This window comes from Eubalaena glacialis, chromosome 6, assembly GCF_028564815.1.
Source record: "Eubalaena glacialis isolate mEubGla1 chromosome 6, mEubGla1.1.hap2.+ XY, whole genome shotgun sequence".
Taxonomy (NCBI): domain Eukaryota; kingdom Metazoa; phylum Chordata; class Mammalia; order Artiodactyla; family Balaenidae; genus Eubalaena; species Eubalaena glacialis.
In genome coordinates this window covers 83,146,787-83,172,254 of record NC_083721.1, presented here as the reverse complement: position 1 = coordinate 83,172,254, position 25,468 = coordinate 83,146,787, and the positions used below count along the sequence as shown (strand labels likewise).

Sequence of the window (25,468 nt, the reverse complement as noted above, 5' to 3'; positions counted from 1 at the left end):
TCCCTTGGGACTTCCCTGGTGGTCCAGTGGTTAGGACTCCACGCTTCCACTACGGGGGTCACGGGTTCAATCCCTGGTCAGGGAACTAAGATCCTGCATGCTGCATGGCCTGGCAGAAAAAAAACAAAACAAACAAACAAACAAAAAACCGGTATATTTCCCTATAGTTGCTTTTCTTCCATTCTTAAAATTGGCTACTAGTAACTTTTAGACTTAAAACCAAAAAAATAGCATATGTTAAAATTGCATGTAATTTTAGAGTAAATAAGAGTAAAGAGTAAATAAGATAAGATAAAGTAGAAATGTGGGATCATTTGTAATTTGGGTAATTATTACCAAAGTGTCCTCATTAGGGATTATACCAATTTATGTTCCCAAAAGAAATGTGTAAGAGTGTTTTTTCAGTCTCAGCAATAAAATGTGTTAAACTTTGGGATGTTTTTGCCAACCATATAGGTAAAAAAACAGTGTCTTAGGTGCAGTTTTAATTTGCATTCCTCTTCTAATATTGTAAATAAGGTTGTACATTTTTTCATATATTTATGAACCATTTGTAATTTCTTATTTGTGAACTACTGTAATCCTTTACTAAGCTTTCTGATCGTTTATTCTTATCAACTTACAGGAGTATTTTATATATTAAGGAGATTATCCTTTTGTGTATATGAATTATAGGTACTTTTCACTTTTGTTGTTTTTCTTATGGTGGAGGTTTTTTTCCACATCAAGATTTTCTTTTAAGCAGTTTGATTTATCAATCTCTCCTGTTATGGCTTCTGGATTTCTTAATTAGAAAAGACTTCAACATTCTAAGATTCTTTTTTTATAATTTCCATGTGTTCTTTGATGATTTTTATGATTTCTTTTCTCACATTTAAATCTTTGATACATTTAGAATTTACCTTGATGTAAAATGAAGTGTAGATTTAATTTTTTCCCCAATTCTCCCAACAGCATTTATTGAATAATCAATTTTCCCCACTGGTGTGAGATGTCACTTCTCTCATATATTCAGTTCCTATATGTTTTGGGTCTATTTCTGGATTTCTATTCCATTCCAATAGTCTGGCTGACTATTCATCACGTGTTAATTATTGAAGCCTTATAGTATGTCTTAATATCTGATAGTGTTGGTTACCCCTCATTAATTTTCTTTTTCAGAGTTTTCCTGGCTGTTTCTATTTTTCCTATAGCAATATTAGAATTTTAAAACTGGGTATATATTCGATTGAAAATTAATAAATGAATAACTAAAATACAAGTCAGTCTTTCTGAAATGTCTTTTATACTTGTTCCCGGTGCTACTGTAGGTCTTTTGGAGTGGTGCTTTGGGAGTTGCTGACAGGAGAGATCCCGTACAAAGATGTAGACTCTTCAGCCATTATTTGGGGTGTTGGAAGCAATAGCCTACACCTTCCAGTTCCTTCCACTTGCCCTGATGGATTCAAAATCCTTATGAAGCAGACATGGTAAGAAATATGTTTCTCCCAATATTCTCTTTTATCTTCTTCCTCAAAATCATATTTAAAACTCTCTAAACTATATTTAAAACTGCAAGGAAGTCTCTAACGTGTATTTGGAGTGAATAACCTTACTTTGTGTAAAGTCTAGGAGACTTGGAATTTGAGAACTTTGTATTCAAATACTTGCTCTGCCCTTTTTTATCTGTGTAATTTTGGGTATGTCATCCAAGTATCAGTTTTCTCATCTGTAAAATGGGGATAACACCTACTCATAGAGTTGTTGTGTTATGATTAATTAAAAATTATAAATAAAGAATTTGGTGTGATATCTTAAAATAGTAGGCCTTAGTAAATGATAGCTATCATTACTTTACCAGTCCTGAGGGATAATTATTATAAAACAGATCCTAGAGATTTCCAGTGCATCATTAGAGGTATCTCATAATTACATTTTCCTTTTGCTCTTCAGTACATCAAAACTGCCTGAGACATAGCCACACATGGAGTCAAAAATATTTTTTATAAAGTAGAGTAAAATCTTTATCCTCCTGGACACAACTTCTCAAATGCACAAGCTATTTTTTTTTTTTTAACTCTTAGGCAGAGTAAACCTCGCAATCGACCTTCTTTTCGGCAGACACTCATGCATTTAGACATCGCATCTGCGGATGTACTTGCCACCCCACAAGAAACTTACTTCAAGTCTCAGGTAAGTCTGGAAACTGTTCCAGGTGCTGCTAAACAGACAGGAAACTCTCAGTGAGAAGGAGTAAGGGTATTCTGATTCTGATAGCAATTATATAACTCTATTCATTGTGAAACAATAATGATGATGCCTCACACATATGACATTTTTGGAGTTTTTTAAGCACTTAACATATATTATTCTCTTATTTGAAGATAGCATGTATTAAAATATCATCTTCCTAGTGGGTTCTGGTGAAGTTGTTGGAGAGAAAAGAGGAAAAGAGGATATGAAAACTGTATGTACATACATTTGAATTAGAATTACTGCTGACCTTCATGAAAATATTGCTTTCCTTAAAGTTAGAAAAGCTAAAGTACAGAGGAGGAAAGTTAAATTCCAGAGAGAGCCCGTTGATTAAGTTAGGTTTTTCACTAACTTTAAGTGTGTCACCTAGTAGCACCAAATAAAATATAATTTAATGTATCTGTTAGCCTTTACTGCATTACTGTCCCAAAACTTATGGCTTAAAACAATAAGCTGTTGTTTAGCTCATGATTCTGTGGGTTTGTAATTTATGCTGGGCGGTTCTTCATTTGGCTTTGACTGGGCTCACTCACGTGTCTGCAGTCAGTTGCCAGGTCGACTGGGAGGCTGGCTGGTTCCAGATGGTCTCATTCACAAGTCCGGCGATTAGCTGGCTATTAGCTAGAACACCTCTGTTCTCCTCCACGTGGCTTCTTATCCTTCAGCAGGCTAACTTGGGCTTGTTCACATGGTCTTCTCAGGGTACCAAATGCAGCAAGAGAGCAAGCCCCAGCGCATGCGTGACTTTCCAGCCTGTGTGTGCCTTGTGGCTGCTAATGTCTCATTGGCCAATGCAAGTCACGGGCTAACCCAGACTGAGAAATAGATTACACCTCTTGACAAGAGAATCTGCCATCACATGTTGTAAGGCATGGGTGCATTACTGATAAATTTGTGACCATTAAATAAAAATGCTGTAAATGGCATAAGGATCAGTGGTCTAACCACTGTCAACATGGGTAGGGAGTTGTGAGGGATCAGTATACGTGAGGTCCTTACTTACCCCTACCAGACCCAGGCAATAGCAAAAGGAGTAAAATGGGATGAAACTATGGCTTTTGAAATAATTGTGATGATCTTAAATTACAGCTTTATGCTTATAGAATTTTAAATATAGTATTACCTAATTTCTTCTCATACAGAAGAAATTTCTTCTCACTTTCCAAAATGAATTTTTGCAAGATGAATTCCATCTCTGCATTGACTTCCAGTATGATTTCAAAGATTCATTGTCAGAGAATTTCTTCTCAGAGAAGAAATATTATTACCAATTAGTGTCTCAGTCTACTCCTAATAGTCCCCAACACCAATGGGTGATGACTTTACCTACCAGGAAAGTATGCACTGAAAGCAAACTGGACTGGGAGGGGCATCATCCCTGGGAGTTAAACAAGTCCTCCAATATGCTTTATTACCCGGCCCAGCCAGAGGCTTGGAGTACTTGCTTCTCTGGTGTCTGATAAACAGAGAGATACTCCGCCCATCAGATATCGGGGAATATCTTAATTAAGGAACAAGGTTTTTGCAGTTTCTAAGGAATAATAAATCAGAGACCTTTCCTCTATTGCCTAAAGTTCTAACACTCTATGACCCACAAACTTAGCTCTCCCCACACTGTACCTTTGAATAGTCTGGCTTGCCCCTATAGTTTTTTAGTATTTCTGGGGGATTATTATGTAAGTAAAGTGTTTGATTTTAGAGAAAATAAGAGGATAACTTCATGACATTTCCTATGTTCTTTGATATGCATTCAGGTAAATTCCCTTAGAACTATTAAAACTATTACCTATCTATACAAATACATGTAGGTATTGGTTACTGGATTAGAAATCTTGCAAATATTTTCTTTTGTTAAGAAGAAGACTTAAGTCCTCTTGTGAAATGAAAGAGAATAATAGTGAGTACTCTCTAGGAAATTTTTCAGACTTTAAGATATGGTTACAATCACAGCATTGCTTCCTTTACAAGAAAACTATACGTACCACAATTTTGAAAAGCAATTTTTGGTGAGAATACTAAGCCACAAGCCATTGAGAGTATAACTGTACATACTCGGAATACATCAAATTCTAAACAGATTCTACTTGTGTGCTCCCAGAATATCACTTCTGAAGCCAGTGCCACACTTTCTGAATACCCACCATATATATAAAACACTGTGTAGTACAACTAAGTCCCCACAGTTGGTATCCTTACTTGTGTAAATTCACTTTTATTAATCTATGCAGCATTAAGATTAAACTCAGAGAAGGTTCTCTTACAGCAAGAGTATGAAAAGGAGAGGAAGGGGAGGAGAAGAAATGGAAGGGAAAAACAGTGCATTGGGCATCTTTTAATATTCATAAATTCTACCACATTTTTCTCCCAGCATAAAATTTTACCTCTCCTTAAATAGTTCAAAATACCCTTGCTAGTTCCCAGAATCTTTCGGGCATTTACAAGCTGATTTGTTTCTGGGTCTGAAATTCAGACTATCTCTGGCTAATGATAATAAAGTATTGGGTTGGCCAAAACGTTCGTTTGGGTTTTTCCCGAATGAAAACCCATCTTACGGAAAAAACCCAAACGAAATTTTTGGCCAACCCAATATTTATGAACTAACGAGGGAGGTACTGGGAAAAGTAACAGATTTTGAGCCTAAACCCCTGTCCTGTGACCTTGGATAAGTCACTAAATTTCCCTAAACCTCAGCTTACTCATCTAAACAATGAGGATAACCATATCTTCCCTTCCTTGTGGAGTTTTGGTGAGGATCAAATAGGATAATAAACATGCAAGTGCATTATAAACTGTAAAGAACTGTTTGATTGTTAAGATATTATTCACCTCCCACAAAGCTATAAAAATTAAGCCTCCTTGGAGGTGTTACATTCTGGATACTTTTTCTTTCTTTTTTTAAGACCCATTTATCCTTGTTTTTATTATTAGAAATGGGAAAATGGTTATTTACTGGTTGCTAATTATAAAGAAGATGGGTTGCTATTTGAGGAATGGGTATTTAATATATGTGAGAAGCACTGGTCTTTGAGTCTGGGGACCTGGATTCTGGTCACCATTACACCATTAATGTGGATGAGTAATTGGATGCCACTGGGCCTCTATTTTCCCACATATAAAATAGATGTAACAATGTCTGCCATATATCTCAGACATGTTATAAAAATCTAATAACTAAAGTCCTTGGTATTTGCTGCTACTATAGAAAGGAAAAAGTTACATAGGAAGCTAGAAACAAAATTACCTAGGACATCTCAAACTCTAATTGGGAATTTAATATTGAGGGGTTTTTTAAGTCACATTATTCTGTATAATCTACAAACATAAAGTACATCCTTTTTACTTGTACAATTTGATGTGTTTTGGCAAATATATACACCACAAACAAGATACAGAACATTTTCATCATTCCAATTTTCTCCGTGTCCTTTTGTATCCAGCCCTTCCTCCCAGCCCCAGTCCTTGCTAAAAAGATATCTGTCTTCTATTCCTATGGTTTTGTATTTTCCAGAATGTCATATAAATGGAATAATATGATATGTAGGCTTTTGTGCCTGTCTTCGTTCACTTAGCATAATGCATTTGAGATTTGTCTATGTTGTGGTACATATCACTAGTTCATTCCTTTTATTGCTGAGTATATGCCACTGTAGAGATTCTGGGTACTTTTTCTAATGAACTCCTGAGATGGATAAGATGGCAGCTAGGGAGCTCCTATTAATTGTGTTTTGACTTTATCCGCCCCCAATGGGCAAGAACTAGTTTTTTAGCACATAGTTTTGCTTTTCGATAGCACTTTTATACCTGTGGCCTCGCCTCCTGCCTGCTGACAAAACCCTTTCCTCATCAGTCATCCATCAATGGCTATTAGCTGCTGGTCGCCACCTTCCCCCGGAACTGTCAGTCAAGAGTGCTGCCAAGAGCCCAGCTGACTCCTTCCTGAGAGAAAATGCTTCATCTGTTTCTCATCAACAGCACATGTATAAGGAAGCAGCATATATAGAACAGATGAACAAAGCAACCAATTTCAGTACAATATTAGATTCTGCCAAAGCTATTGCTTCATTCCTAGACAATAACCCATTTCTCCAAGTAGGCAATTATTGCTCCTGGTATTCAATTACATTTGGTATGAGTCTTTAGAAAACATTTTAGCCTGGTCCCAGATCCCAGCTGCTAGGTGCATCACGTGCCCTGCTTCTGAGCTCTTCCACAACCCTCTGTCTTTGCACCATTCTAGTTTCCTTTTGAGTGCCACCATGACCACCCAGAAATTCAGGGGCTGAGAGTTGCAGAGACAGATAGCTCATTATAGGGACAGACTATTCTACCTTAAGAGTAATTTCATCATGAGCAAGTAGGCGCTTAGGCACAGGCTGGGCACTTACGTGGGGAGACAGTAAAGAGGACTCGTGCCAATCAAGGTTTGGACTTGACAACATCTCAGACCTTTCTGACTCAGAATCTATGTTTTCCCACTACTTAGCCCCTCAACATCCTGCTTCTCTATTCCTCAAGCTAGGCTGGAGCTGGCTCAACTTCTTTTTTTACTTTATAAAAATTGTGGTAAAATATATATAAAATTTGCCATTTTAACCATTTTTAAATATACAGTTCAGTGGCATAAATTACATTCACAATGTTATAAAACTGTCACCGTTATCTATTTTCAAAATTTCTCATTACCTCATTAAGCAATAACTTCCCATTCTGTCTTCCCCACAGCCCCTGGTAATCTCTGTTCTACTTTCTATCTCTATGAATTTGCCTATTCTAGATATTTCATGGAAGTAGAATCATACAATAGTTGTCTTTTTGTGTCAGGTTGGTTTCATTTAGCATGTTTTCAAGGTTTATCTATGTTGTAGCATATGTCACAACTTCATTCCTTTTTATGACTGAATAATATTCTACTGTATGGATATACCCTATTTTATTTATCCATTGATATATTAATTCAGCTTCATTTTGACACTTATATTATGAGAGAGAAGAGAAGCAAGGTTTGGGTACAAGAGCTTCAGTCTACTGATTGAATAACTGAAAGACTGGAGAAGACAAAAACCTTCTAGATGTTACAGCCTTTCCCAGGCCTTATCTGGGATATAAAGAGGATTCCATTCATGACAATAACCCAACTGTCACTGTATTTTTCCCATACCTGCTTACACAGGACTTAAGTACCTTGTGAAGCACTCCATACTCCCTCCCTCCACCACACATGCAGTTTGGGGGAATCCCCAGTAACGAGTGGTGGGGATCTCAAACAGCCTCATATTAATGTCTGCCCTACTTTCCAGTGACTCTGGCTGGAACAGAAGTCTTCCACCTAGCATCTGCTGGGTATTACTTTATTGGTTAGTACTGTTTTCTGCTGAAAGGCTGTAGTCCCCAGCTGGCATCCAATGGATGCTGCCGTATCCTTAAGGCACTGCCATCACCCACCAGGAGCTGCTATTTTTTGCAGTTACTGAAGCTCTGGACTTCTCCATATTCCAAAGTTGCACATTGTTCTGTTTATGCAATGAATTCTTCCTTTCCCTGTTGAGTTACATTTTGTTAAAGGTCACAGAATAGTGCTGATTATGGCCCAAAATTTTACAGGTATTAGTGGAACAAATGGGAAATGCCTCTCCACTCCTATGTTGATGGTTTTGTTATAGGTCAAGATCACACAGGATTCCTTCTTCCCTCATGTTTTCTTTCAGAGACTCCTTAATCTCTGTGCAAATTGGCTTCAGCCTGCCCACCTCCATTTCTTAGTTATGCCCAGAAATGTCTAAATTGCAGATTAAGTGCAATTTGGAACTCCTATTACATAAAGATTCTAAGTATAGTGATGGAACTCCAAAATTAACATCTACCTGTAACACAGTACCTTTGGGGAAAACACATTATTAATCAGTACCTGGTGTTTTCCCACAGAGGGAACTTCTTTTGGGAAATCTACTTTCTTAAAAAGTTTCAATCTTGAGAAGGTTTTCTTTAAGTTTCACATTCCCGTAAGCTAGATGTCAGGAGGTTTATTTCCTCTAGAACTTAAAAAATCCAATCTGTGATATCTGATTCCTCACTGCCAGAGGGAGGTATTCCTTTTCCTGGTCTCTTCTTTAAGTGTTGGAGTAGAATCTACTGACATGTTTTTCACAAAAGAGGATGCTTTAAGGCCCACATTTGGCCCTCTCCCTTATCCTTCTTAGGTCCAACAACTCTTGATTTTCATCTTTGGCCTCTTAAAGCTCAAATGCTCTTCCTACTTCATGACTTTGATCTGATGGCTGAGAGAACAGCATTACCTGGGGCTCAGCCAAACCTGCATTTACTGCTTAGATACAGTCAAAGACTGTTACCAAACAATGGACAGTGCGTTCTAGATCTCGGCTCTTTGATGACGTTGTCTGCCAGGTTTGATGCCCGAAAGTCAACTGACTAACAGAAATCTCTCCCCAATGGTCAGTCAACATATATATATGTGAAGATCTAACGTATTATAAACAGATAAGTAGGATGACCACTTTCTAAATAATTGCAATATAATTTCCTCTATAAAAATAAATGAAGGATTTCCCTGGCGGTCCAGTGGTTGAGACTTTGCCTTCCAGTGCAGGGGGTGTGGGTTCGATCCCTGGTTGGGGAGTAATATCCCACATGCCTCGTGGCCAAAAAACCAAAATGTAAAACAGAAGCAATATTGTAGCAAATTCAATAAAGACTTTTTTAAAAAATGAGAAACAGCAAATTTGGGGAGAAACTTCTGTAACTTCACAACTACTTAAGCATAACTTCTTCCATGATCTAGAGAGATCATTTTTAACATGAATCTAAAAGTAATAGAATAGCTCTAGAAGAAGATGATACAATTAGAAACATTTGGTTACATATCTAGCCTTCACTAGAAATTATCCTAGATAATCTCATTAGCTTCTTGGGATAGTAGTGTGTACATAATTTGAGGAAGCGTCTCCTTTAGCTGCTTTTCTAGAAATGGTCTGTAGACTATATTCCTGCAGAGATGTTCCTACCTCCTAAAATTTAGATAAAATTGGTCTGAAATTCCGTGCCCTATGCAAAGTCCAATGTCCTTTTTAATACTTCTGTGAATTCCTGGGAGATTTATAATTTCATGGACACTTTGACTCTGTTTGCTTGGGCCCCCGTTCCTGCCATCTTTTGGTTGTTCCTTTATCTTTTTCCTGTCTTTGACCTAAGCATGAAGTTCAGCACCTTTCCTTGATTTAAAAAAACAAAACAAAACAAATAAAAACACTCATCCAAAGTCAAGGTGAATGTCAGAGACTTTACTAAAGGTTTAGGAAATTGGAAGAGGCTTACATTTTGAACAACTTAAATCACACGTTAGATATCCATCCCTCTCCTAAAATTTTTGTCAGACTACTAAAATGTTTGGCCATGCTCTTTCTCCTCCTCCTCCTTCTCTCTTTTCTTTTCTTTCCCCCACCCCCAAATTCCCGTATAATTCCCCATATTTTTATCCCCATCTCCTGCTGTTCATGCCCCTTGGATCTTCTATTCCAAATATTTTCTCAAGATATTTTCATAAACAAAGCCTAGGAGGAATTCTGGTCCAAATGTAAAGATGATCATATTGTCACTGACACATGCTTGTACCATATGGTTATCAGAGCTCTTCTTTCCAGCCAGGCTGTCTCAGCCACCATCCTGACTTAAAATTGAGCTCTTTTGTTCCAGAGATGATGGCTAGCGTGCCAGCTGTGATGTTTCTTATGGCTAGTACTGAAAGAAAATTAGAAAAGACAGCACTGAGTACTGGACTAAATACAGAAAATGGGGTGAGGAGTGGGGTGGGGTGTGCAGATACACTAGCATGAGATATTTTGCTATCAAATAACATTTATTGAACATCTATTCTATAAGGCTCTTTAGTAGAAGCATACAGGGGGGAAAATCTTGTATATGATCCTATGGTTATATCAGGGATTAAAACTCCTGGACTATTAACAAAATCTAATTTGTCCTTGCCTAGGCTGAATGGAGAGAAGAAGTAAAAAAACACTTTGAGAAGATCAAAAGTGAAGGAACTTGTATCCACCGATTAGATGAAGAACTGATTCGAAGGCGCAGAGAAGAGCTCAGGTCAGCTGATGTCTCCTACTTCACCTCTTCTCATTCCCAGGTCTTCAGATATTAGCAGGAACCCTTGTTGTGAATCATTTCGTTTTCTACACACCTTGCACTTCTGCTGGTTATTGTTATTCTCTTTGAAAGTTGGTCCTCCTTTATATCACTTTTTTATCGTCTCCCCCCACCTCTGTTATCCTCCTTTATTATATCTCTGCAACAAAGATTCCTGGAGCAATGCTATTTGTTTATTCAGCCGCTGTCCTAGGTAACATGAAAGGTCAGAAGTTTATAAGATGTAGTACCAGGCCTCAAGATGCTTATACTCTATCAAGGGATAGAACACGTGTTCTCAGATAACCACTAGATTAGACAGGATCTGTAGTGTGGATAAGTATAAATGAGTGATCGTGCTTTAACTGTATATTTCCCTTAACATATATTATACTGTATTCTTATTAAGATATTGCCAATACTGCATAGACAAAGGCTGTAAATTATACATAAATTGCATTCAGTTTTATCTGTAGCCCTCCTGGCTATCCTATATGGCTGGATATGACCCTTAACAATCAACTAAGTGGAAAACTTGTATTTCCCATCTCCCACTCACTCTTGTCTGAGTCTTTGCATCGGACAAGGGAGTCTTAAATTTAGAGGGCCCTTGGGCAAATGCTTTTGAGATAAACCATCCTGTTCTTGTTTCTTTACAGCTGACCTTAGTTCTCCCTCACATTCATCAGCTTCACTGCTTCTGTGTTTTCTTTGATAGGCATGCTTTGGATATTCGTGAGCACTATGAGAGAAAACTTGAGCGGGCTAATAATTTATACATGGAATTGAGTGCCATCATGCTGCAGCTAGAAATGCGGGAGAAGGAGCTAATTAAGTATGTATCCAGACCACTGTGTCCTGACTGATTTGGGTCTGTCAATTGGCTGAAATGTACTACTCTTCCAGGTTGCTGCTACTCAGAACTGGCAGCTATTTTATTCGTCCACCCAACATTCCTTAGGGCATGTGCCGGGCACAGGTCCCCTCCCCGGTGAGGCTTACAGTTGAGTGGAGTTGCCACGGAGCTGGTTCTAGGGGACTGTGCGCTTGACAAGCCTTTGCAACTTCAACCTGCCGAATGGCTCAGGAAAGGGGTCCTCATTTCAAGAAGAGCTTGGTGTGGATGCATGGGAGCTTACTGCCCCCTGGAGAAGTAAGGCAGCTGCTGCAAGTGGTTCAGGGTATTCCTGAGAATGGTGAGAAACCCTGGGGTCCTGACTGAAATAGCAGCTGCTGAAAATAAGTAGGACTTCAGCCACTGCTTTGTGTCTCATGAGGCATGTTGGGGACGGGAAGGTTGGCCTCCAAGTCCATCTGCAACCTGAAGAAAAAAATGAAGTCAGGTTAGTTTGAGTTTTTTTTTTTTTTCCCTTTTTAACCTGAAGAGCCGCCTTGCTATTCTTCAGATAGCCTGTATCTGTTAAGTGTGGCCAGAATCTGTGGGTGGAGTTAACCTGTGAAAACATTCTGCCCATCTTTTCTGTCTGCGGTGACTGAGACGTAGCTTTTGCTTTCATTCTTCAGGCGTGAGCAAGCAGTGGAGAAGAAGTATCCTGGGACCTACAAACGACATCCTGTCCGTCCAATAATCCACCCTAATGCCATGGAGAAACTCATGAAGAGGAAAGGTGTGCCTCACAGACCTGGGATGCAGGCCAAGCGGTGAGCACCTGTACTGACCTGATATTCAGATAAATGGGGAAACATGCCCCTAAAATACATGATCAGATGATGATGGGTGTGGCCACACGGTACCACGTCGTCAGCGCACTTGCCTCTAGATATGGCCTAGGGAGGTGGGAGAGAGTGTGTCATGGACTCCAGGAATCTAGTTTTTACTGTCTGAGGCATTGATATTTATTACCTTAGCATGGAATAGTGAAAAGAGAAATGAACTGGGGGCCAAACAGACCTGGATTCAAATCCTGGCTCTGCCTATTAGAAGCTGTGTGATTTGGATCATGTCACTTGACCACTCTCAACCCCATGGGTAAAACGGTGTAACTATAGCACGTGAGATTTCTTTTTTTGACCCCTAGTGCACAGAATTGAGTTCATCATAATTCTTGATTTATGCAACATTGGTCCGTGTATGTCCCACTTTTATTTATTCATTTAGTTAATTCTTTTTAATAATGTAATAAGTGCCTGTAAACCCACCACCAAAAACAAAAGCAGGCACTTTGATAATTACCTGTGTCTAACCATATAGTTCCCCTCATCCCACTCCTGTGTGGAACTTTCGTGAGGTTTAAATAAGACAACGTGTGAAATCACCTAGGAAATCATAGTTACTCAAAAAAAAATGGGTTTTTAAATTTTTTTAAAAGATGCCCTTTCCCCTAATTATAACACATTTTCCTTATATTAGTTTAATTTTAGAATGCTCTTCCAGTCAGTTTTTATTACCAGACTCTGCTAGAGCCTCATTCCTCCCAAGGAATGGAGAGTTGACCCTATCCTAAATTAAAGCAAAAGAAGGAAATATCCCTTAACCTGGGGTGTAGACCCAGCAGTGAGACTTGAGCTAAATGCAGTAGGAATAAAGACAGTGAGAAAATGCAAACCAAGCGTGTATTTTAAGGCTTTCAGAACAGTGACCATTCCAGCACAGCATGACTAACATAAATCTAAACTACTGAGGGATAACTACATGGATTAATTCCAGTTTTGCTTTTACTTACCGTGCCTGACCATCTTCTGGTCAAGCTCTGAGAAATTGTTTTCAGTTGGCACCTGGAAAAACCCTCCAGGAATCCCAGCACCTCTCTTCTTTTGGTGTACAAACGAGGCACAGACTTCACCTGCTGGCTCCTCCCTGCAGTCTGCCAACAGTTAAAACAAAGAGCACTTTGGGAGAAAATAGTACTGTTTAATTTTTCACATTGTGAGCTTATGTTTACTTTTATTTTGCCTCTGAGAAATGCATTTGAAAGAGTTTGACAGCACCAGTAGATGCTTAGTCGATGAGCTGAACTTGTCTGGAAAGGCAACCCGGAGTGGGTATTAGAGCTGCAGAGAGTTATGCTTTCAGTTGATTGCCCCTTGAAGGATTTATGTTTCAGATTACTTGGACAGTCCAGTGATTATCGAGTCAGAAGGCCAATGCCCACTGAGGCGATCAGAGAGGAGAAACCATCCACTATCCTTTAGCCTTGGTTTCAGTTTGTGTTTAGTTAGGGACTGAAAAGAGAGTCGGAGTTCAGTGATGGATCCACCAAGCCCATCACGAGTGAGTATAGTCTAATAAGATAATCTAAATACTTCATAATATGGAGAAGCTTGGAATGGAGGAAGAACTATTTCTTGGTGTCCAAAAACTTGGCTTCAAGTTGTGAGTTTTGCCATTTACTAGCTTTGTGACGGACACAAGCCAGCTAACCTCTCTGATCCCTCAGTGCCCTCATCTGTAAAATGGATATTGTAATGGTAGGAAACTTGTGTTTTATATATTGTAAATTGCTTTGTCAACTGTGAAGTGCTGTCTCAGCGTTATTCTTTGATTTTTGCACTGCCAGTTTCAATAAATGCAGCCTTTACCTGACTTAATGGCACTTTCACCTCAGCTTTCTTTTAGATCCCGCCATAGCCAGTTACTGTGTAAGTATTGATAGATGCCCTAACTGGGCCTTGGAGGGCTCTCTTTCCTCAATAAAAAGCCCCAGGACCTCCTCGATCCAGATGCCTTCTGTGCCACAAGTTGGCCAGCTGACCACAAAGCTGTGAATCTGAGAAGGAAGATGCTGACAGCAGCACAGTACCCTACCCGCCTCATCATAAACCAATTATACCTGGAACTTCTGTGCTAAGACAAGCCTTTAACTGAACTTCTCCTGAAAGAGAAGAAAACCCATCTCCTATTGCCTGATGCCTACTGATTTCCTGTGAGGCTCTTCAAAATGCAGTCCTTAGTTCAGCATCGTCTGAGAGCGTGGCTGCTGAATGCAGGCTCTTAGGCCCCATCCCAGACCCATGCAGTCATTTCAACAAGCTCCCAAGTGATTTGTACGCACCTTCAAGCTGTATTCTGACTGTCCAACAAGGCAGACTGTCAAGTAGGAGAGACTTCTTGTCTGGATTCTATCAGTAATGAGCTGTGAGACCAGGAGCCACTTGGGCTGGGGTTTGGGTTCTTCATCACATAGGATGAAGGCAGAACTGCATCTGTGGTTTCCTTACAAGGTCTGGGACCCCCTAGGGCCTGAATAGAGGTGTCTCTGAGGCCACTGCAGGGGTAGAGAGGACAAGGAGGGGGAGCCCCACGGGGAGGGGCTTCTGCTCTCCCTCCTCTCTTCAGCTGTTCTACTATATCTGGGTTTGGGTTTTTTAAGATACAATTGACATATAACAGTATATTAATTTCAGGTGTACAACATAATGATCCAACATATGTGTATATTACAAAATGATCACCACAATAAGTTTGGTTAACATCTATCACCACACATAGTTACAAATTTTTTTTTCCTTGTGACGAGAACTTTTAAGATGTACTCTCTTAGCAACTTTCAAATATACAATACAGTATTATTAACTATAGTTACCATGCTGTACATTACATCCCATGACTTATTTATATCATAATTGGAAGTTTGTACCTTTGACCCCCTTCACCCATATCGCCCACCCCCTATTCCCACCCCCCACCTCTGGCAGCCACCAATCTGTTCTCTTACTGTATCTATTTTATATATTAGGTTTCTCGTAATTCATTTGAGTAAAGGATTCTGTTGTTTTTGAAAAAAAAAAAAATAGAGTTTGGGCCCTCCAGCTCTGAAATCTCCAGCTGATTTCTGTCTGTCTGGTCCAAAAGAAGGGTGGGGCTACTCTTTGGGGGGAAGGAGGTAGCGATACTACCTGGCATCCTAGAGTCTCTGCCCTGAATCAGTTCATCAGTTCAGAAATCATTTATTGGTTGCCTGTGTGCCTTGGTGTTGGTGTGTGTAAGGTTTACCTGCAGGCTCTGGGTTCCTCCTGCACATGATCCACGTGACTAGCCCAGTGAGCTGAGAGAGGCCCTCCTCCCTTTAGGAACATGGTAGAATACCAGGGTCGTTCCACATGAGCCCTTCTCTTACTGGCTCTATGCAACCTCCTGGGCTCTCTATTAATTCCCCCTCCTCTACTGCCACTCCCTTCGGCCCCTTCCTGAAACATTTATTGAGTACCTCCTATGAGCAAGACTCCTTGCTAATGTCCTCCACATGCAAAGGTGGATATTACTTAGTAGCAGCCCTCAAGGGGACCATGTCTAGACGAAACTCCCTGAATTTAGCCTCTTGTCTAATTAACTGCGGTTTCCTTCTCTGGTCCCAGACCTCTGTCCTTTGTGATCCCTTGTGGGATCCATCATCAGACAGATTTCTGATCGTGAGCAAACACCCATGCCTGTGCCTTGGCATATTGGCACCAAGCTGAGAGCTGATACTATGAGGAAGAGGTCAAGAAGCCCGTAGGGTAAAATTAGAATTTAAAGGAGATTGAGTACTCAGCTAGTGAGGTACAGAATAAAATCCAGAAGGAATAAAGGGAATCCTCTGTAAGTGGACATTAGGTTGTTTCTAGCTTTCTGCTATTTTAAACAATGCTGTAACATAACATCTTCCAACATACATCTTTGTGCACATCCGTTATCTCCACTGGATAAATCCCGTGTATGTAACTGCTGATTCAAAGATTATGTGTATTTTAAGGTCTGGGATACATTTCCCCAAACTTGAATGTGTCTTCATGTGTTTAAAACCAAACCTGTTCTTTTCTCCCAGGCCAGATCTGTTGAGATCTGAAGGTATCCCCAGTGTGGAAGTGGCTCCCACTGCATCCCCTTTGTCCGGAAGTCCTAAAATGTCCACCTCCAGCAGCAAGAGCCGATATCGGAGCAAACCACGCCACCGCCGCGGGAGTAGCCGAGGCAGCCACAGTGACTTTGCGGCGATCTTAAAAAACCAGCCAGCCCGGGAAAATTCACCCCATCCCACTTACCTGCACCAGGCTCAGTCCGAATACCCTTCTCCCCATCACCGTAGTCCTCTCCAGCAGCAATACCAGCAACCCCCTCCCGCCACGTCTCAGAGTCACCATCCCAGACTCGACATGCACGGACAGGACATTGCAACCTGCGCCAACAACCTGAGGTATTTTGGCCCCGCGGCAGCCCTGCGGAGCCCACTTAGCAACCATGCTCAAAGACAGATGCCTGGCTCTAGCCCTGACCTCATCTCCACGGCCGTGGCAGCAGATTGCTGGAAAAGTTCTGAGCCTGACAAGGGCCAGGCAGGCCCCTGGGGCTGTTGTCAGGCTGACCCCTATGACCCCTGCCTCCAGCGCAGGCCAGAACAGCATGGGTCCTTAGGCGTCCCCTCTGCCGAGCCCGTGAGGAGGAGCCCCAACATTTTCAAGCCACCAGCACACAATCCCCTCTCGGAAAATGCCCAAGGTTCTGAGAAAATGGAAGAAAAGGAATTCAGCGGCTGTGGGTCTGCAGCATCCCTCAACACCTCTCATCACATCACCCCCCCAGCTCTACCTCGAAAAACAAGGCCCCTTCAGAAGGTAAGGTGTGATGACAACCGCGGTGTGTATCACTGCCTTCAAGGAATGTCAGAGCCTGTCATATTCTATGCAGTATAAAACGTACATAAAAAATATGCATTTTGTAAAGGGATGAGATAACAAAAGCATAAATAGCAGTTTATTTACTTTTAATACTTTCCACACTGCTTAAGTGATGGACTAAGGAATACACTTTGGAAACTCCTGAATCAGGGGACTGATTAAAATGTATAGAATTTATCAATAGAAAAATAGCCATACATTAGCAACACGTCATCAAAATAGTTTGGAATCCGCTACTCTAGCCTAGTCCTAAGGGATGTAGCAAGAAGGAAGGCTCCCATTATAAAACATGTTTGGGAAACAGTATTCTCTGTCCCCTCTTGGAGCTTCCTAAGCTCACATTAACAAATCCTGGGCTTTGAGAAATCATGCAATAACCTTGTTTAATCCAGCACTTCCCTCACCTATTTGACCATACTGCCTTTTTTAAATAACATCTATTAATCCCCCATGGAACTAGCTTTCTTCACAGTATCGCCTTAATTATTAACCGTCATGATCCAGCCGGTTCTCAGTCACTGAAACCTGTTCCCCTCTTCCTCGCCCACTGGCTGCCTGTGGTTTATTAGCTGGGAGGCGGGCTACCTCTCCTACCTTGTGGTTAAGACCCCAAACTTGGGAGTCAGACCTGAGTTCAAAGCCAGGCTCTTCCACTTATTACCTTTATGAACATCGGTTTCTAATCTATGAAATGGGGCTAATAGTGGACCCTGTCTCATTGGTCGATGTGAAGATTAAATGAGTTAATACATATAAAGCATTTAGAAGAGGACCTGGCACATAGCAACCTTCCAAAAATGTGAGCTCATCTTGCTAATGTGTTAAAAATAACACTATGTATGAAAAGTATTTAGCACAGAGAAAACACCCACTCAATTCTAACTATTGTTTCATATCATCATCGTTCATCAGAAGTTCAGTTGAAGGAATGAAAATGTCTAAAATGTAAATGAGTATGTTTTGGTCAACTAGACATTTACTAGAAAAGAAGTTGAAGCTGAAGGCCACCGTCTCAGAACTGTATTTCTTCCTCCACATACAGTGCTGCTATTGACTGAGCTTTCCCAGAAATAAATTGTTTCAGGTAGTGCAGTGGATTTGGGCTAAGTCAGTCTCTGCTCCTCAGACCCCTAAAGCCAATAACATAATTTTTTGGTAACAACTTTATTGAGATACAATTCACCTACCACACAGTTCTCCCATTTAAAGTGTATAACTCAGTTCTTTCTCTTGAGTTGTGCAGCCATCACCACAACTAATTTTAGTGAAAAGGTGATTGGTACATAAAAGGGGAAAAAGTAGTTGTTGGGCTTTGAAGAACTGAAAGATCACCTCTTATTAGAGTCTCTATATCAGAGCCTAGAACCGCAAGTGACAATGGTTACAAGAGACCACCCCAAAATCCAAGACCTCTTCTCCGGTTTCCCCTCTTCAAGTTCAGGACCTTTCATCATGGACACCCAGGGAAAGTTGCTAAATGAATGAAGAGATATATGTTTAAAAATGACAGCAAGCTACCACTCAATGCCTTTGATGAAAATTAAATCTTTTACAGGGACTGTGTGCGTGTGTGTGTGTGTGTGTGTGTGTGTGTGCGCGTGTGTGTAAGAGAGAGAGAGAAAGAGAAATAAGACTCTTTCCTCCTTGTTCTCCTCAGAGTGGAGATGACTCCTCTGAAGAGGAAGAAGGGGAAGTAGATAGTGAAGTTGAATTTCCACGAAGACAGAGGTAAAACCAATAAACACATGTGATTGCCTTCAGTGTAATCAGGGAAAATCCTGCGTTTGCCGCACCTCCGGTTCGATCACAGGCCACTTTCTAACAGCCAGCTTATAGGGAAGTTGGAACCTACCATTGCCCATTTTGGCAGCTGGCTATGCACAGCAGATCCCAGTTTATCCAAATTCACTAGATAGGAACTGCAAGATGGGGGAAATAAATATGGATTCAAGGTTATAATTGACAATAGAGTGGGCAGTTTATGAGAGATGGCTGTGCTGTTTTATGGGTAATTTTACTGGTTTCTAGTGTACCTCCCTATATGAGTCTGCTCAGGCTGCCATAACAAAACACCACAGACTGGGTGGCTTAAACAATGGAAATTTATCTCTCCCAATTCTGGAGGCTGGGAAGTCCAAGTCCAAGGTTCCTGGTGAGAACTCTCTTCCTGGCTTGCAGACAGCAGCCTTCTTGCTGTGTCCTCACATGGTGGGGGAGAGAGAGAGAGATCTTCATCTTATAAGGCCACAGTCCTGTCAGATTAGGGCCCCACCCTTATGACCTCATTTAACCTTAATTACCTCTTAAAGACCCTCTCTCCAGATTCAGTCACATTGTAGGTAAGGCTTCAACATATGAATTTTGGGAGGATGCAATTAAATCCATAGCACTCTCCATGCCTTGGATTTTATACCTCAAATTAAGTATAATTAAATGAGTCGAGTCCTCCTTCAACCCATCCTTAGAAATAGCTTCCTGCCTAGCCAGCAATAATAACTTTGCTTATAGGACTAAAGAAGGACCACACCCCTCATTTCTAGAATTAAGAGCTACCCTTTTGTAGAAATATGGAAGGTAGTTTTCCTCCCAGGAGGCCTTTTCTGCTACTAGGCATTCTGTTTTTGAAGAGGAAGGCTTTATGAATCTCCCAGGAAGGTTTGTGTACCTACCCAGAACCAGGAATTTCCTAAAACCAAGGGACTTCTAGTACTTTGGTAAATTGTATTCTGGGTCCCTATGCTGTACACAAAATTGAAATCTGTTCTCATCCCCTGAGCTGTTCCTACCACATTGCCATTGCTGTCTTGTTGTTTCCTTGGACGCTGTGTTTTCTCCTATGCAGTGAGATTGAGCCCAAATAAAATGTCTTTTCATCCTCTGACCTCATTCTACAGGCATCACAATTATGTTACTTCCAGCTTTTGTTCCTATGACCAGCATTAACTCAGCCTACCTGATGGCTTCCCACCTTTCTTTCTTGCTATGATGCAAAATTTTGGTTTTACCTCACGGTTTTACTTTTAATATTATAACATTCTTCTCCCTGTCTCCCTTCTGCATTACCAGACTTTCTTTCTTTCTTTCTCTCTCTCTCTTTCTTTCTTTCTTCGTTGGACCTTCATTGCTGCACGCGGGCTTTCTCTAGTTGCGGTACACAGGCTTCTCATTGCAGTGGCTTGTTGCGGAGCACAGGCTCTAGGTGCGCAGGCTCAGTAGTTGTGGCTCGCGGGCTCTAGAGCACAGGCTCAGTAGCTGTGGTGCACAGGCTTAGTTGCTCCGCGGCATGTGGGATCTTCCCAGACCAGGGCTCGAACCCATGTCCCCTGCATTGGCAGGCGGATTCTCAACCACTGTGCCACCAGGGAAGCCCCGGGATTACCAGCCTTGAGAAGGTGTGAGTCTTACCTTAACTTCCGTTTCCCACATGGGCTTCCTCCATCTGGCCTCTTTTCATGTGTCCTTGATGCCACCCCCGCCCCCGGCCCATCACCTGGCCTGCCCATCAACCAAACTCAGATCATATGCCATCAAAATTGCTTTGTACTAAGAAATACAGAAAGATCAGACAATGACAGAGGGAAAGGGAAGTTTTCTTTCTTCTTATTTGTTTTGTTTGTTAAGTCAGCGTAAGCTAACAGTATTCTTATTTACTAGGCTTCTTGCAGACAATGGAAAAAAATGAGGAACTTTTGTAAATCCCCTCCCCCCACCCCGGAAGCTTTGCCTCATCAGAGCTAAACCCAGACGTTACCTGGAATGAGCCAGCAACTGGCTGGGCAGTGCCCACAGCTGCAGAGTGAATGTTCCTTCCAAGCACATTTCTGTTGGGGGTCAGCCTTCCGGGCTGCTCTGCCCCATGAGAAACGCCCCACCATGCCCAGGCAGGTAGAGAAGGAGATGGCGGCACGTGAGTAGACCTGGCCCGAGCCCAGCTCTGCTGTGTGGCCTTGAACAAGTCACTTCCCTTCTCTGCCTCCAGTTTTCTGCTCTGGGAGAGGAGTCAGACCAGAGACTCCCCAAAGTCTCTTTCACCCTTGAGAACCTAGGTGGTTGATTCTCTGTGTATAAGAAGCATACTCTCAATGTGAACATTTCCATACCACACAGGTGTACACAGTGTCATTAGACCAGCTGATTTTCTCAAAGACCAGCGGTAGCCATCAGTTTTGGAGCGTTGTGTGCAGCCACATAAACATATAAAACAAACAAAGCTCAGATTTCTCTCTCTGTTGCTTTAAACAGTTTCTACCTTTTGGGATTTGACTCTCCCTCAGGGGCAGGAAAAAAAACTAGATCACCTCCCACCAAGGCTGCGACTGACAGACAAGGAAAGGAAAGTAAGGGCTTCCCTGGCGATCCAGTGGTTAAGATTCCATGCTTCCACTGCAGGGGGCGTGGGTTCGATCCCTGGTCAGGGAACTAAGATCCCGGGGCATGCCAAAAAAAAAAAAAGGAAAGTAGCCGTTCCCGGGACTAAGTTCCTCTGGTTCTTTGTGGTTCTAGGCCCCATCGCTGTATCAGCAGCTGCCAGTCGTATTCAACCTTTAGCTCTGAGAATTTCTCTGTGTCTGACGGAGAGGAAGGAAATACCAGTGACCACTCAAACAGCCCTGATGAGTTAGCGGATAAACTCGAAGACCGCCTGGCAGAGAAGCTAGATGACCTGCTGTCCCAGACGCCGGAGATCCCCATTGAGATATCCTCGCATTCAGACGGGCTCTCTGACAAGGAGTGTGCTGTGCGCCGTGTGAAGACGCAGATGTCTCTGGGCAAGCTGTGTACGGAGGACCGTGGCTATGAGGTGGGGGCTTCTCCTCCCTTCTCCTCTCATCACTCTTCCCTTCCTGGAGCTCTTTGGGTTAGAACATGCTCAAGTCCCTAGGGCCTTTACAATCGTCGTCTAGTATATAAGATAAAACAACTGTCTCCATGAAGTAAGTAGAAGTACAGAGATAACAGAGCCCTCCAAAATGGGGGCAGTTCTCCCAAAGGAAGCACAAACACGGAACTGCTCGGGAACCCTTCATTCCAAGATTTCACTCAAGCATCACTTCCGACCCCATCTCCCAACCTGGTTAAGGGTGTGAGCCTCCCTCCTCTGTGTCCCCACCAGCCCCTACATGCTATCAGAGCACATGTAACACTTTAGTTCACAGACAGTACTGCCTTCTGAGAGTCACGATAGCATAGTGGTTGGAAGTGTAGACCCTGAAATCTGACTGCCTAGATGCAAATCTCAGCCTTTCCACTAACTCACTGTGTGACGTTGGGTAAGCCACTTAACCTCGCTGTAGGTCAGTTCCCTTATCTGTAAAATAGGTATGATAACAGCCTCTATTTCATAGGGCTGTTGTGAGGATTGAGTGGATTAATAGATGTTAAAGCACTTACAGCAGTGCCTGGAACGTAGTAAACAATATATGTAGGGCTTTGGGGGCACTGTTATCACTGTCATCACCTTCGTCATAATTGCCATCGTCATCTTTATATGTCTTCTTTCTCCGTAAACCCCACAAGGACAGGACCTGGTCTCCTGTATCTTAGCCAGCAACCCAGCACAGCGTCTGTCACATGAGAGGTGCTCAAAATATGTTTACTGAGTGATTGCAGAAAGGAATTAAGGTCTTATGTTGTCTTGACTTTGCAGAATCCTATGCAGTTTGAAGAATCGGACTGTGACTCTTCAGACGGGGAGCGTTCTGATGCCACAGTTAGGACCAATAAACACTACAGCTCTGCTACTTGGTAATGAAAGAATACCCACCCTGAAGATCTCATGACTATACTGGCATTTCACATCCATCCCACCCCCAGACTCTTCCCACTCTCTCCCTGCTTTTTTGTCTGGGAAGAGAGCTGCCCCATCTTTCTTACCCCTAGACATGAGCTGCAATAACAGGAACATGAGACTTTACAAATCTCTGGAAAAAAATATCCAAATGAAATTAAGTCTCACTGAACATTTCAATCAAGAATGGCAGGGATCTATTTTATTGAATATTCTAGCTACTGTAACACTGATATTTATTTTTGTTTGACATTTTAACACTTTGTACTGTAAAGAGTGAACTATATATGATAGAGAGAAAGACAATAATTTCTTGCAAAAAAAAAAAGAGAGAGAGAGAAAGAAAGGAGGAAAGAACAGAAGTGGAATTCAGGAGCAACATCCTTGGGAATCTGTGGAGCCAGGAGGTATTACTGCTGCTTGAACAGGGGACCAGTTCCTCTGGCCATAAGTGACTGAAGAAGAGCCAGAGCAAGACATACTGAACATTTTAGAAAACAAAAACAGCAAAAGAAAAGCAATTCCAGGTAATCTGTGAACAGACCACATTAAATCCACCCAGCCTGTCCAGATGGGTGATGGAAAGACCTAGACAATTTTGGAGACCAGAGACTTGCACCCAAGGCCTTTGAGGGCATGTGCTTCCTCTAGGAGGAAAAAGAAAACTGCGCGTGTCAAAGCTGATCTCATTTTTAAAATGCTGAGCAGCGTTGGTAGTGAGACTTACAGACAGTGTCCAACCTTGTCCTTGACAAATTTTCTGCTTTTTATGCTGTCAATGTCACTACCTTGGCAAATGCATTACCTTGACCAATGTGTTGATTTTTCAGACTCAAGTGCCAGTTTCCTGTAGCCTATTTCCTTTCCACCTGTTGGCCGCTTCTTTTAGGGAAAAAGGGGGCAGGGGAGGGAGAGCCTGAGGAGGAGAGAAGGAGAAGACAAAAAGAGAATGTCCAACAGTGTTGGAAAAGCAAATGTGGAATTTGTTAAAAGACATTCTCAGAATGTCTCAGTTCAACTACGTGCAGAAGATGGGATCACCCCTCCCTGGAACCAGGTTGCTTGTCTACTAGAGTTTTATTGATTTAAACAGAACAGTCCTTGAAGACAGCTAGGAGGTGTGTCAGTCTGCCCGATGTCCAATCCCAAACCATCCCCCATGTTTTTATTTGTTAACTCATTCTATCCCAGAAGCTGTAGTGACTGGCTACCACTATCAGAATAAAGGCAAAATAAGCAACTTGCAAAGGGCAACCCCTCCCCTATCACGATAGCATTTTTGTTAAATGCTACTTGTAACATGTATTTGGATCAATGTAGTTTTGAATAATTGGATTTGGAAATTCGTAGAAAGAACAACTGATGCTAAGCAGAGATTGGAAAAATATTGTCCAAGGCATGAGGTCCTTCCTGTCTCTAGGGTCATGGGCTCTGAGAAACATCCCAAGGTACCTCATGGTGCCTTGGCTTTAAGGAAATTTTTATCTAGAATTTTATATAAAAACAGATGTTGGCCTAGTTCCTGTCTCTATCTCCAAAATCAGTTACTGCCAAACAACCTCGAAGCTCAAGACCTGGAGAGGGTGGCTAGACGCTCTGATATTGCATCGGACTGGACTTCAGGAAAGACTTACATACACAGGTATTAAACCATTTCCAGTGCAGATGAAAACATCACCCTCCTCTGGGTGTCACTGATTGCATCGGCCAAAAAGGAAAAGCAGGAGGGAATTTAGAGCAGTTCCTTTTGCTTGTTTGATCCCTCCATTTGTTTACACTTTATGTTGAGACATTGATTTAAAATTTAGTGTCTGTAATTTATAGCTCTTAGGTAGGCTAAAGGAAAATATTTAACTTATACAGAGAGCAGTATTGTTTCATTAAATTATTCCATTTTGTATAAATTCTGTAGCTGGACTACATGAAAGATCTTAAGTTATGGTATTATTATCATTGTTATTTTATTTTATAATTATCTTTCTCATTTTCTGTCGATCAGAAGGTGTGGTTTATGGTGTAGCACAATGATTGTGTTTATTGCTAACCATGAATTATTATGGATTTTTATGAAGGAATGAAAATGGAACTGCCATTTGGGAGCTCCCTGGTATTTGTCTTAGCTGTATTCCCTCATTTTCTGTGTACAACAACAATCATCTGAGGATGCGTGTACCGCCCTGAGGTCCAGTGGATACGTTGTGATTTTGACTTGATCACAAAAGCTCCTAGGTGGGCATCAGATGACTGAGTGGTGGACAAAGAGTTCAAAAGCTGTACATTTTCTCGAGTTGCTTAAGAAATAAAATCATGGGACTACATTAGAAGCACAAAGAGAATTATTTAATGCCCTGAGAGGAACAGGCCTACAGGGAATCTGCATGGGACCTGTGGGGTAGATAGTTTCAAGAACTGGCAGCATAGTTTGTAATCTCCTTCCTACTAAATCCCATAAAACCAACATTTTTCTCCTAGTTGGGAGACTATAAAAAGGAAATAAATAGATGGCATGACAAAAAAAATGCCTAACTGTGATGTCATCCCATAGCAAGACAAGAGAAATTCTAGAATGAGGCTTAGTCTCTTAGTCACAGCTGGAAAAGTACCTTGAAAACCCATATTTTTCATCCTCTGACTTCAGACCACACCATACTGTGAATCTCTCTGGTTCATTACTTCTGA

General features: G+C 41.4%; 1 protein-coding gene across 1 annotated transcript in view; it reads left to right on the top strand.

The window, feature by feature from the left end:
- MAP3K13 (mitogen-activated protein kinase kinase kinase 13) overlaps positions 1 to 23,001 on the top strand; it is a 164,769-nt gene extending 141,768 nt beyond the window's left edge. The window contains exons 7-15 of the mRNA XM_061194389.1: positions 1,311 to 1,469; positions 2,064 to 2,172; positions 10,238 to 10,347; positions 11,105 to 11,221; positions 11,911 to 12,048; positions 16,152 to 16,938; positions 18,659 to 18,729; positions 21,505 to 21,802; positions 22,649 to 23,001. Coding sequence (XP_061050372.1) covers positions 1,311 to 1,469; positions 2,064 to 2,172; positions 10,238 to 10,347; positions 11,105 to 11,221; positions 11,911 to 12,048; positions 16,152 to 16,938; positions 18,659 to 18,729; positions 21,505 to 21,802; positions 22,649 to 22,750 — 1,891 coding nt within the window. The 3' untranslated portion in view covers positions 22,751 to 23,001. The remainder of the gene's footprint in view (positions 1 to 1,310; positions 1,470 to 2,063; positions 2,173 to 10,237; positions 10,348 to 11,104; positions 11,222 to 11,910; positions 12,049 to 16,151; positions 16,939 to 18,658; positions 18,730 to 21,504; positions 21,803 to 22,648) is intronic.
- Positions 23,002 to 25,468: the final 2,467 nt, after the last annotated feature.